Raw genomic sequence first — 13650 nt, 5'->3', positions numbered from 1 at the left:
CCTACACCCATGCAGGCTGCCACACGGAGAACTTAAAACAAATTAAATGGTCAGATGACGTGGCACCCTTCTGGATGGAAAAATGCAGAGCATTGTTAATCCAACTACCAGACACTGAATCCTCTGCTATTAGCAGCTGGGCTAGCTTTATAAGCCAACTATTAGACGTAGTTCCACTTAAGAGGAGAACTGGGCAGTACGTATTTCGACCTCATATTTCACCAGCAATAAAAAAAATACAGTTATGCAGAAATCTAGCCCTTCGGCAAACAAGGAAGAGCCCAGATAATAGAATCTAATTTATCAACTACAAGCAAGCTCATGCAGCTTTTAAGTCAGCAGTACGCAGGGAAAAACAAGAGGCCTCGGATCAATTGTGGCTGGAGCTCCTCTACGAAAGTAAGAAATCAAACTCAAAGCAATTCTGGTCTCTGGGAAATAGGGGTCAGCGAGGCGGAAGTGGCTATGGCAGCGCAAATATCAGTGATAATGAATGGACCCACTTTTATCATCTCATTTCAAGATTAACAATAACAAGGTTAACTGCCCCAACCTCCCAAGCATAAACAATGCAAAGATATTATCGTCGGAGGCTACGAATTCAACAGGCCGGGCTTCAGCTTTTCATCTATTAGTACATTTGAAGAACCCATAAATGTGGCTTGTGGGAATAACATAGATTTATTTCCAGACACAACAGCGACACCAGAAGAATTAAAATATACGATCCTACGGTCAATAAAGAAAGCTAGGGCCGATGGTGCACCCGGTCTTCCCCAGGCTATGATCAAATCGGAAGCCAAATTCTGGTCAGTCCATCTGACCCCCCTGTTTTTTTATTGTAGGTTAAACAACGTAGTTCCTGAGTCCTGGAGAGGTGCCATCATTCATCCCATTTTTAAGAGCGGGTAGAGAAACGATCCCAGTAATTATCGAATGATCGCACTCCTAGATGTTGAGTCTAAATACTATGCCAGCATTTTATTGGAAGACCTCCTGACCTGCGCCAATGAAGCAAAGCGCCTCCCCTTTAATCAGGCGGGTTTTGGGGCTAATTCTGGTACAACAACCAACCTACTAACTCTATCCGTTTTGATAGAGAAAGCAACAGTTCAACAAACCCAATTGCACTGTTGATTTGTAGATTTTAAAGCGGCCTTCAACCGTGTGCCACGGGGCCTACTGTGGCAAAAATTAAAGGGCTGGGGCATACCCCAGTCTTTGCTACTCGCAGTAGTTCAACTCCACTCCAAAATATGGATAAGAATCAAGCTGGGTGAAGGCTCTCATGTTTCTAGGAAGATCGAGACCACAAGCGGAGTAAAACAAGGCTGTGTTCTGGCTCCACTCCTTTTTAACCTGTTCATATCGGATCTCTCGCCAATTCTTGATAGTGTTAACTGCCATCCCCCCCAATTAGACGGAGTACGTATCAGTAACCTCTATGCGAACGATCTGGTGCTGCTTAGCCATACGAAGGTGGGCCTACAGAGGCTACTTGATGAACTGCTCCCTTATACCACAAGCAACCTCTTAGAGTTGAATTTATCAAAAACAAAAACAATTACCTTTGGGAAGCTAAAGAAGATGCGTGGAGGGTGGCATTTTAATAACGTAAAAATCAATTCAACACGTCACTACAAATATTTGGAAATATATCTTGACACCAGAAGCTCATTTGTCAAGGAGAAAGAAGTACTGAGGACCAAAGCCTTGGCATTAGAGGTCGCTGCTACAAAACTGTCTAAAAAGCTACTTGGTCCTAGTTTAATCCCAATGTTCGAGGCGAACTTGGTCTATTTGACCATCACGGCGTAGAGGCTGGAGCATTCATAAAGTTTTGCAATAGACTGCGTCACGCCCGTGAGAGTTCTTTGGAGGCCAGACTCTGGCAAGAAATCCAGAAAAGTCATGCCAGTCATAAATATCGGCTCCACCTGGATCATAGTTTACAACTACTTGGTATCGAGGAATTCTGGAGAACAAACCCCTCCCAGCTGGCATTAAAAGCAGTTATTAAGAAGAGCGTCAGGTTGTGGTCTTTTCATTCGGACAGGGCAATATTGTCAAAAAGGAAACACGTCTGGGCAGTGATCACTAATTTTAAACCAGGAGTTGTACCCCCTTATTTATAAAGCACGTTCGCACTTTATCTGAAACAAAAGTTCCTGGCCCCAAGGATGGGTGAATGGCCTTTTTTAAAGAACCTCCCAGAATGGCACCACCTAGATAATCAAACCCAATGTAGGTTGTGCGACTATAACACTGAAGGAATGGAACATATAATTTGCTTATGCCCCGCAATGCTTAATGTTAGACGATTTTTACTGTGAGAAGAATGGATTAGGCTCAGAATCTGATCATGACGCCAAGCCATAATAGCAGCCTTCAACCCGGACAACACAAAGTTGATTATCGGGTTAACAAAATGTGTCATCAAGGCATTAAAATTGTTGGAAGTCATCGGTGCTGCTAACTACTCCCCACTACTGCAGCCCGATATCCCATCTATAGGTACAGTAACAGTTTTTCGACCACTAATAAACTGTTAACCAGAACTTGGCCGAGAAGTTCTGCAGAGTTTTAAGTAAAATGTTAATTGTAACTTCTGTAATTTTATTTAATGTTTTTTCCTAAGAACATGCTGCAAGTGTTTTTATATTGTAAGGGTTTTAATTAACCAACAATAAAGTTCTTATTCCTTCATCCCAACCAGGGTTCTGCGTTCATCAGGGGCGAATCTACTAGTGATATCTAGGTTCCAGGAAACTAGACTAGGAGGCTGTAGGTTTTCGGTTTTGGCTCCAAAGACATGGAATTCACTCCGGACCTTTATTCGGACAATCACATCATTAGAAAATGCGAGGTCGATGTTTGTCGGAGTCTCAGCCCAGCTGATTCCGGTTTTCCATCTGCAAGGAGGGATGTCCAGTTTGTGACCAAGACGGAGACCTGAATACATTCAGCTACAGGTAATTGGAAGGTCGATCATCCAGTAGGAAATTTTGGCAGATCACTCACCCTAGGCAACCGGGTTAAGGAGCACATAGGAGGAGTATACTGTATGCACAGTACTTATAAGCCAGCATATATACTCTGCTTTAGCACCATGGTGGAATTGTGCATCAGCATCATACTGAAAAAGCAACAATACCAGCCACTACAAAAAAAACAAACAAAAAAAAAAAGGACAATACATCTATTATACATTCAGCAGTATAGTTGTTGAGGCTAAACACATATGAACTCCCTGCCAAAACAGGCAAAATGTTCAGTTTTAATAAAGTTCAATCTTTAACAAACATCAGTCTGATTAAATATTTAGCAGTCACCATTAACGAGTAAGCAACATACCCAAACACCTCCTGATCCTACGAAGAAAACCTAATATTTAGGATTGTTACACTGAGGAAACACTTTAAAAACATCACGTTAACTCTGCATGCAAAAATGAATTATGAACAGCTAAAAGATCGGTCTGCATATTTGTTTGACAGGGAATCGCCAAAGTATATTCAGCCTCCATCACAAAGGAAACCAGTACTTCACCCATTAATCTCCTACTTTTTGTTTTTTAAGAGAAATGTACAACAAGAGAGGAAATGATGGGCAGCATTCAGAGGCAGGATGTATTTTCTCTTATTCACTGCTAAAAGATCAGAGCATCCTTTCTTGCCAAGCTGATCTCAGACCACCTAGGGTCTTACAAAGCCTGGGGGGTCTAATGGCTACCATCATAAGGAAAAGGCATTCATTCCCATTAGAAGGATGAGGAGTTTTCTGTACTATGCATAGAGGAATACTAGGAAGATCAATTTGGCTACCCAACCCCTAGTAAGGAAGACTGCTCCCTGTCCTATACCCAAGAGAAGGCACAGTCATTCAAGGGGGACTCTTTTTACAAGGTAAGATGAAGTCATCATTCCATCCTAAGGGCAGAGAGGCTTGGTGAACACTTCTCCAGCTACTCCCACCTATGGAACAAGAGATATAGCTGCAGATGGGGACAAAAGCAATGGGCCTTTCCTCTATATTCAACAAAGCTCCAACAAATGATATGTGATCACCAGCATTCTGGAAAGGATGAAATACATTTGGAGAGCTTGCTCTAGCCCAGGGCATCACCAGGTTACCCTTTGTTTCAAGGCATTTCTCTTATATGTTCATTGTTGATTAGCAAAGACTTCCTGGAGAGGAAAGAGCATTACAGGTGGGTGATATTTGAGGAGTTTTTCAGACTTGAAATTCTGAATTAAGCCAAGGAATAGACTGGACTCCACATATGATATTTCCATCAGGCCCATGGTGGAAAGAAAAGGCATTAGCAACCTTGTCTGAAAACGGGTGGCGAACACAAGCAATAACCTGCCGACGCCAAGAACAGCAGACAGATCGGATATTTTCAAATTCATTACTGAGTCTTGATGCTCTAGTGAGAACACGATCCTTCTATTCCCTTTATTTTGATCATCTTTGAAACCACTTTTGTATGAATGTGGACTTTCAAGCTTCGCACAAGGTCCATATTGCCCCTCCGTGATTTGGGCGACTGTGGGAAAAAGGCACTTTCAGGGGTTCCCCTGCATAAAAAGCAAGAATCAAAGTAAATGCAAAGGGCTCAACGAGAGGATTACATTTGTTGAGCCAAGGACTCCAATATATTGCAGGCATTGAGACCTTGACCAGGGATACCTCGAAACACTCTATAGAGGAATAGGAAGCAACACATTTCCCAGATGCCATAGGACCAAATTGGAACCTAGGTATCAAAAGGAGTTCTACCATAAACGAGACAGCAAAAAATTAAACTGTCCCGAAACGAACTATAACTAAGCTGGCCCTGAGAGTGACTGACCTCAACATCTTTGAAATCACTTCGACAAGATGACATTTTTCGAGCCTTCTTTAAATCAATTGAGCACAATGTGTAAGATGCGCTAGTGCCCAATATGCATATCAGGACATGTTTGGTTCCCCAACAGCAAACACCGACCTGAGACTCTCAGGAAATGGCATTAAAAGAGAAGCAAAACAAAGGATTAAATTCATCCATTTTAAATCCTCTTTACACCCCGCATACACAATCTACCTATGGATTTGGTAGCAAAACCTAAATAGGCTGTCCCTCAGCAAGCCACAAGCGCGGCCTAAAAGAAATCAAAGACTTAGGAAGGAGGTCAGGTAAAAAAAACTGTGCAGATACTTGAATCCAGACAGAGAGAGTACAAAGTGTGCAGAAAAATCATTAACACAAGTTTATGATGCTCATAGTAGGGACAAAAATGGGTCAAAAGATTACACAACAATCAGAATAGTTCAATAAATACTGAAACGCTCCTTTGTGTGTTTCTTGTGTACCTCTCGGGTAGGCACTAGTGACTGAGCGAAAAGGTTCTAAATCGGTTACTACGTTTCCTTAGAGAATCAGGGTTGTCACGTTCTGAGGTTGCCCAATCCATTTGTTACCTTCTAAGTTTTGGGATACTTATGGTGACACTAAGTTAGCAGGACTAAAGGGCAACATATCTTGAGGGTGTGCAATGAATCAGTCCAGCACTATCCCAACGTTTATACTGTCCAACAAAAGCACAGTTTCTACTGAGGAAGTAAAAGCCATACGATATTGGTAGCGACAACCACCCAAGTTTGTTTTCACTACTGTGAGTCCTGCTCCTCTCATAGGTTAACATTGGGAATTACTTAAATATCCTTTTTAAGTATAATTCTGATTTCAGAAGAGTAGCTGCTTTAGGTTTTATATCAGTGGACTGGTAATGACAAACCCTCTTCAGTGGTAAAGTTGGATCTGGTATTACTAATCTAGAAATGCCACTTTTAGAAAACGGACATTTATCTGCTCTTAGGTCTCTTATGTGCCTTACAGCCTATCACCAATACACGTCTGGGGTGGGGTGACAACAACATTTTGTACATTCCCTCTAGATAGCCACAAGTACAGGACACTCAGCTGCATTCATCTACATACTAATGGATCTTCCTGGGCAAGAAGGATTGAAGGAGCGGACACGTATACCTGAATAGACATTGGCCTTGCCTCACACAAAACACTGATTTACCCCCACAGATCGGTTCGCAGACAGAGCTGGGCTGGAAAAAAATGTGCGCACCACAAAGACTTTGCTTTGTAGTCACCTACACTTCAAGGACACATATTGGTATAAGTATTGGGTTTATGACTCCCTCTCACTAGTTCACTTTGGGGACCTAAGAGGACTCTGCCAAGAAGAGAGCTGTGTTACGGGAGGGACTGCTAATTTGCTAACAGCTTTGCTGTGTTGACCTGCTGTCTGCTCATTGCTGGCCTACAGGAGGGATTGCCAATTTGTTACCTGCTGTGCTGTGTTGGCCTGCTGCCTCTGACCTGGGAGGTGAGAAGGACTGGACCAGTTCTCTACAACCTCAGTAACTGCAATAGAATATTGGCTTACCCGTGGTTCAGGAAGATTTAGTTTGCACAAAACACTGTGGCTAAGCTCTGCTAATCCGGTGTCTGACTCTGCCTGACTTGCCCTCAACCAGTCTTAGACATTCGCAGAGTGTCGGCAGCCACTTTTGGGCATCCACAAGCATCAGCATGGTGCACTGTTCAAGAACTGACATGTCTGCTTGCCCAAGAGCAGATCATAGTATTTATAGACTTCGCTGAAGCCGCAATGCCCAAAGGCAGTCCAGCAAAAACCTGGCACACTGTACGCATCAATTAAAGACAGGCATCTGCCCGCCATGACTTCAATCACAGCATCATATCCAGCAATGGGAGACTCCAGCAACGCAGGTTCCGGTCCTGAGGCCGATGGCACCGCTGCAATCTCCGGAGAAAGGTATTGTGCACTCCAGGGCTTACAAGGTACCTACCGCTCACCAGTGCTCTTGCAGGCGGCCCTGAACGGAGCAAGTAGATCAGTCTCCCACAAACTTGACATTGCATTTTAACTGTAATAACTTTGGAAGCATTGCTTTGCACTGACCTGGGGAGAAAGTCTGTTCCCAATCCATGGTGTGGATTGCTGTCATTTCCCCAGCATAACCATAAACAACGTAATGAAAAGGCATTGGATCTTTCAGCATTGTACATTCTTGAAGTATTCGTAACTTGAGATGCTTTAATTGGATTCTTTTTGTTGTTATCTTGTTTTAAAGAGTAAAAGAGATACTATTTTCATACCTCATCATGTAGCCTTTTTTTGTGGTGTTCTCACTGTGTTACTGAATCAAAGTATGCACAACTGCTTTACACATTGCCTCTTATGTTAAGCCTGACTGCTCTGTGCCACGCTACCAGAGGGTGAGCACCAGCTGATTTAAATGTGTGACTGACTTACCTTGACTAGAACTGTGGTCCCCACTTGGACAGGGTGCATACCTCTGCTAACTAGAGACCTGATTTTAACACATGTTTTCAGCAAAATAGACCACATTCCCTTTAATGATCCAGCTCATTCATAAAGAAAATGGATAATTTTAAACATTAGCTGAACAATAATGCTTGTTGTCACCTTTCGGCCAGTGAAGGCTGCACGATGCAGTGGAGTATCTCCCATATCATTTATTACGTTTACTTCAGCACCAGCCTGCCAAGACAAAAGAGGCACAACAATACAAGTTTAACTACTCATAGGATTCATATCAATTAATAGAGCACATTTTCTTGCAGTAACCAGAGTTCGACTGTTGTGAACCTACTATCTCCATTTCAACTGTCTAATTTGGTTAGATCTAAAAATTATGGATCTGGAGCAATAGGGACATTGTATCACAAATTTCTGCAATCCTCACCTTCAGATTTGAGAAACACTGCTAATAGAGTGTACAATTGAGATTTTTACAATTCACCATACTAATTATTTCAATAATCTCAAACTCATAAGAACAGTTGGATACTGTAAGACAAACAACTGCCGTTGGCCCGGGGGGGGGAGGGAGGGGGGGGGAATTTATTTTGATCAATCACATACATAACTTTACCTACCCAATCTATTTAAACCTAGCTATCAAACCACAACAGCGAATAAAGATATTGATTATGAAAAGCATCTGATTAGGTGGGCAAATATTCACTCTTCACATTGGTTTGAGTGTTGACTAACAAAAGATTTCCCCTTTGCATAAGTATACTCCCGCTACTAATCAACCATTATTTAAGCTGAAACGTATCCTTTATTTATTTTTAAATGGAGGATTGTAAAGTGCAGCATCCCAGAAAGTTAGACTTCCTGAAATACATGACAAAAAGTATACTCTATTCAAACGTATGAATATGCTACTTACCAGTATGCATCTGATCTTGGCATGTAGGGCTGCTGACATTCATATCTGTGCATAGATCGCCGCCTAGTGTTGGGTCCGGATGTTTGCACGTTGTTGTCCTGGAAGAGTCTTCGAAGTATCCTTGGATAGGTGACTCCTCCCCTGGCCTACAGTGCGCATGGGCATCCTCTCCATCCTCAGATTCTTTTTCGCCATTGTGGCAGTGATGGAGTAGATACAGAAAGTGATGACCATGCTTACAGTAATTCTGAGAGCTGCATCTGCTACAGGCGCCGGGGAGGAGGGAGGGCGATATGAATGTCAGCAGCCCTACATGCCAAGAACAGATGCATACTGGTAAGTAGCATATTCAGTTCGAGGCATGTGGGCTGCTGAATTCATATCTGTGCATAGAATGTATAGCAGTGCCCTCTATTAGCGGCGGCTACCAGTGCCAGCGGTCTGAAAAAGGGTTTTGAGAACAGCCTGTCCTACAGCTGCCTGCTGTTTTGATTGCACATCTACACAATAGTGTTTGGTAAACGTGTGTGTAGTGGACCAGGTGGCTGCTCTACATATATCATGCAGGGGAATATTTCCTAGAAAAGCCATGGAGGCCCCTAACTTACGTGTTGAGTGGGCTCGTGGGGGAATAGTTAATGTGCGTTTTGCCTTTTGATAACAAATTTGGATACACTTAACTATCCATCTGGCTATCCCTGCTTTGGAGATGGCGTTACCTTTGTGGTGTGGGGCAAAGGCAACGAACAGTTGTTTTGTCTTCCTAAAGGGTTTGGTCCTGTCGATGTAATACATGAGGGCCCTTTTTACATCTAGTGTGTGGAGTGCCCTTTCCACGACAGTTTGTGGGTTTTGGAAGAAAACGGGCAGTTCAATAGTTTGATTCATGTGGAACTGCGATATTACCTTGGGCATGAATTTGGGGTTGGTACGTAGTACGACCCTGTTGGCATGAACCTGTATAAATGGCTCTTGAACTGTTAGTGCCTGGAGTTCACTAACTCTTCTCAAAGAAGTGATCGCTACCAGGAAGGCTACTTTCCAGGTGAGGAATTGAATCTCGCATGAGTGGAGAGGTTCAAAGGGTGGACCCATCAGGCGTGTGAGGACCAGGTTGAGGTTCCACATTGGAGCTGGTGGGTGGCTTGGTGGAATAACTCGTTTGAGTCCTTCCAAGAATGCTTTGATGGCAGGCACTCTGAATAGAGAGAGGTGCTGCCTGGTTTGTAGATAGGCTGATATTGCGGTCAAATGGACACGTATAGAGGTGTACGCTAGATTGCATCGGTATAGGTGTAGGAGGTAACAAATTATGTTTTGGATGGATGCGTCCAGCGGGTTAATGTCATTATTACCGCAGTAAATAACAAACCTTTTCCATTTGGCTGCAGAGCAAGCTCTTGTAGTGGGTCTTCTGGCCTCCTTGATGATGTCCATACAGTCAGGTGGCAGGTTGAGGTAGCCAAACTCTAGGACTTCAGGAGCCAGATCGCCAGGTTCAGCTGTTGCGGATCTGGGTGCTGAATCTCTCCATGGTTCTGCGTCAAATGCGCGGGTTTGATCCGCAGCCTTTGATGCGGCACCACGGAAAGTTCGAGGAAGGTGGTGTACCATGGCTGGCGTGCCCACGTAGGAGCAACTAGGACGAGTGTCAGGGAGTGTTGTCTGAGTTTGCGAGCCACCAGCGGAATCAACGGTGCTGGGGGAAAAGCGTACGCAAATCTGCCGGACCAGTTCATCCATATCGCATTGCCCTGCGACTGCGGATGTGGGAACCTGGCGGCAAAGCTTTGGCATTTTGCGTTTTCGCTTGTGGCGAACAGGTCTATCTCTGGATGACCCCACTGCTGGAAGTACGGCTGGAGTACTGATGGGTGTAACTCCCACTCGTGCATCTGGTGGCTGTGTCTGCTGAGCAGATCCGCCATTTGGTTGTCCTTGCCGGGGAGGTGTTACGCCATGAGGAACATGTTCCTCTGAATGGCCCACTTCCACATGCTCTGAGCCAGATGAGACAACTGTGGAGAGTGCGTCCCTCCCTGCTTCTGTATGTAGTACATTGCGGTCATGTTGTCCGTCCGGATCAACACGACCTTGTTGCACAGATGTACTTTGAATGCCTTCATGGCTAGGAAGATTGCCATCAGTTCCAGAAGGTTGATGTGCATTTTCTTCTGTTGTGTCGTCCATAGTCCCTGCACTGTGTAGTGGAGTACATGAGCTCCCCATCCCTGGAGAGACGCGTCTGCTGTCAGTACTATTTGTGGAACAGGCTCCTGGAACGGTCGACCCTTGCAAAGGTTTTGTGGATTCCACCAATGCAGAGAGTTGTATGCCCGACCGCTCACCAACACTAGGTCTTTCAATTGTCCTTGAGCCTGATTCCACTGACGTGCCAAGCACTCCTGAAGCGGGCACATATGTAGTCTCGCGTGTGGGACTATGAAGATGCAGGAGGCCATCATGCCTATCAACTGCATGAACACTCGCGCCGGAAGGGAGTGTTGAGGTTTGAACTTTGAAATCAGCATTTGCATGCTGTTGATTCTCACCAAATTTGGCTGAGCTGTGGCGGCCAGAGTGTCTATAGTCGCACCTAGGTACTGTTGTACGTGTGCGGGCTGTAGATGGGATTTTGGGTAATTTAGTGAGAACCCCAGACTGTGAAGGAGGTGAATGGTGCGGGACATGTGGCTGGCACATTGCTGGGCTGACTTTTCTTGAACGAGCCAGTCGTCCAGGTAAGGGTAGACGTGTATGTGCTGCCTCCGTAGATGTGCCGCCACAGTAGCTAGGCACTTTGTAAACACCCTTGGTGCCGTTGTCACGCCGAAGGGAAGGACTCTGAACTGGTAGTGCTGCCCTTGAACAGTGAACCTGAGGTATTTTTTGTGTGATGGGTGAATGGGTATGTGGAAATACGCATCCTTGAGGTCCAGTGTGGCCAGAAAGTCTCCCTGCTTGAGCAGCGGGAGGACTTGCTGTAGAGTGAGCATGTGAAAATGCTCGGAAAGAATGTATCTGTTTAGGGGTCTCAGGTCTAATATAGGTCTGAGTGACCCGTCCTTTTTCGGTATTAAAAAGTACAGGGAGTACACCCCCGTACCTTGCTCTTGGACGGGTACGACCTCTATTGCGCCTTTTAGAAGCATACTGTGCACCTCCTGCTGTAAGAGCGTTAAGTGCTCTGAGGACATAGGACGGTTTTTTGGCGGTATTGTGGGTGGAGTGGAGGTTAGTTCTAGACAGTAACCATATTTGACAATATCTTTGACCCACCTGTCCGTGGTGATGGAGTTCCACGTGGACAGGAACCTTTGTAGCCTTCCCCCGACAGGTGTTATGTGGTCGGGAGGAAGGGAGAGGGCGTCACTGCTTGTTCTTGGGGGAGGACCTGGTGTTGCCGTAGCCGCGTCCTCTGCCCTTTGTACTGGAGCCACGATATCCACCCCGGGTGTTTTTATCGTAGGTGGTTTGGGTATTGCCTTTGCTGTATGTCTGCTGTGACCCCTGCCCTCTACCTGCTCCCCTATTTCCGGGGCGACGAAAGGAGCTGCTCCGAAAGGACTGAGTCTGGAGAGCCCCCATGGACTTTGCAGTGTCTGTGTCCTTCTTTATTTTCTCAAGGGCCGTGTCAACCTCCGGCCCGAATAAATAGTCGGGGTTGACAGGTTGGTTCAGTATATAATTTTGCACCTCAGGTTTGAACCCGGAGATTCGCAACCAGGCATGTCGTCGCAGCATGACGCTTGTGTTTATGGCCCTGGCCGCCGTGTCTGCGGCATCTAGTGCACACTTGATGGAAGCATTTGTGAGTAGCTGTCCCTCACTGATAAGAATTTCTGCACCTTCTTTGAACTGGTCAGGGAGATGTTGGAGTAGTTGCTCCATTGTATCATAGTGCGCTCTATCGTAGCGAGCGAGGAGCGCTTGAGTGTTGGCTATGCGCCATATGTTGGCAGCCTGTGCGGCAACTCGCTTGCCAGAGGTCTCTAAAACCTTGGACTCTTTGTCCGGGGGAGGAGCGTCACCTGTTGATTGCGAGTGTGCCCTCTTGCGAGCATTCGCAACGACAATGGAGTCGAGAGGTAATTGGCCTCTGATGTAAGTAGGGTCCCCAGGTGCTGATCTGTACTTTTTGTCGATCCTGGGGTTTATCACCCGTGCCCTGGTGGGTTCCTTGAAGATGTCCTTGGCTGGTTTGAGGACTCCTTTCAGCATGGGCAGAGTCTTTACATGCCTTTCCGAGGAAGCGAAAGTGTCCATAAGGAAGTCGTCTTCCACGGTGTCAGAGTGGAGCTGCACGTCATGATTATTTGCAGCACGTTCAATAAGAGCGTTGAACGCTGCAGTGTGCTCTGTCGGAGATGTTTTCGCTCCATAGAGTTGAGGGTCCTGTGCATCTAGAGGTGCACTGGGGTCTGCAGGGTCGCCCCAAGTTTGATCAGGGTCCTGTTGGTCATCAGGGTCCATGTCTCCGTGGTAAGGGACTTGGTCATCCATATAGTCTGCCAACGCATCCGTGTCGGAGTGTGTTGGAGAGAATGATAGTGGGTCTTGGTAGGGCGAGTCGAAAGATTCGCAAAGCACAGGTTCTGAGTCCACAGGCAGCTTTCTCTTTAGTGGGATCCTGAAAGGGTCCAAGGGTGGCTCTGAAGTTATCCTCCGGTCATGGATAACCATCCTGCCGGTGTTGGCGTCGATGTAACGTGACGGAGACGTCTCAGCAGGTGTAACCGTGGTGTGGGTGACCCGTGTCCTGAGTTGGAACATTTTCGGGATCGTGGATGGCGGCAGGCCAAAAGTTATGTTGGCTGGCGCCGAAGAGGCTGTTTGAGCTTTTAGTGGGCCGGAGCCCGATGTGTCCTGGAGGACCGCTTGGGTTTTGCTGCTTTGTGCTGCAACGGTTCGCGCGTGAAGCGCTTTCGAGGCCTTAGCGCCCACCAGGTTTGTAGAGGCGGCCGTGGACTTTTTCGGCGCCGGTGGGTCATCGGGTCGAGGGGCGGAAATGGCCGTCGACGTCTTCGATGCAGGAGGCTTCGGTGTTGCCGTGGAAGCGACGTGAGACGCAGCAGGTGGTATGACCTTTGGTTTAGGAGTCGATGGCGTCGGCGCCGAGAGCCGAGCAGGTTTGATGGCACCGAGGGCCTTTTTCCGAATGCCGACTTCGGCGTCGGCCGCTTCAAGTTCGGCACCGAAGTCTCGCTTGGTGCGCTCGGTGCCGATGCGTGTCGCTGGCGTCGAAGGTGTGGAAGGCCTCGATCCGACTAGCGCTACTTTCGGTTTCGGTTTCATTTGTACCGGTGCAGCTTTCGGTTTGGTAGAAGGGAAACCAGCCGGTGTAGGTAATAATGGCTGCCG

The 13650-nt window shown here is 46.2% G+C and overlaps 1 protein-coding gene across 2 annotated transcripts in view; it reads right to left on the bottom strand.

The window, feature by feature from the left end:
• Positions 1 to 13650, bottom strand: part of OSBPL1A (oxysterol binding protein like 1A) — a 1951189-nt gene that overhangs the window by 1726374 nt on the left and 211165 nt on the right. For both annotated transcript variants that reach the window (XM_085605749.1, XM_085605748.1), the window contains exon 4: positions 7518 to 7592. In XM_085605749.1, coding sequence (XP_085461875.1) covers positions 7518 to 7592 — 75 coding nt within the window. The remainder of the gene's footprint in view (positions 1 to 7517; positions 7593 to 13650) is intronic.

Source organism: Triturus cristatus, chromosome 5_1 (genome assembly GCF_964204655.1).
Source record: "Triturus cristatus chromosome 5_1, aTriCri1.1, whole genome shotgun sequence".
Lineage (NCBI taxonomy): Eukaryota > Metazoa > Chordata > Amphibia > Caudata > Salamandridae > Triturus > Triturus cristatus.
This window is presented reverse-complemented; position numbering and strand designations above follow the sequence as displayed.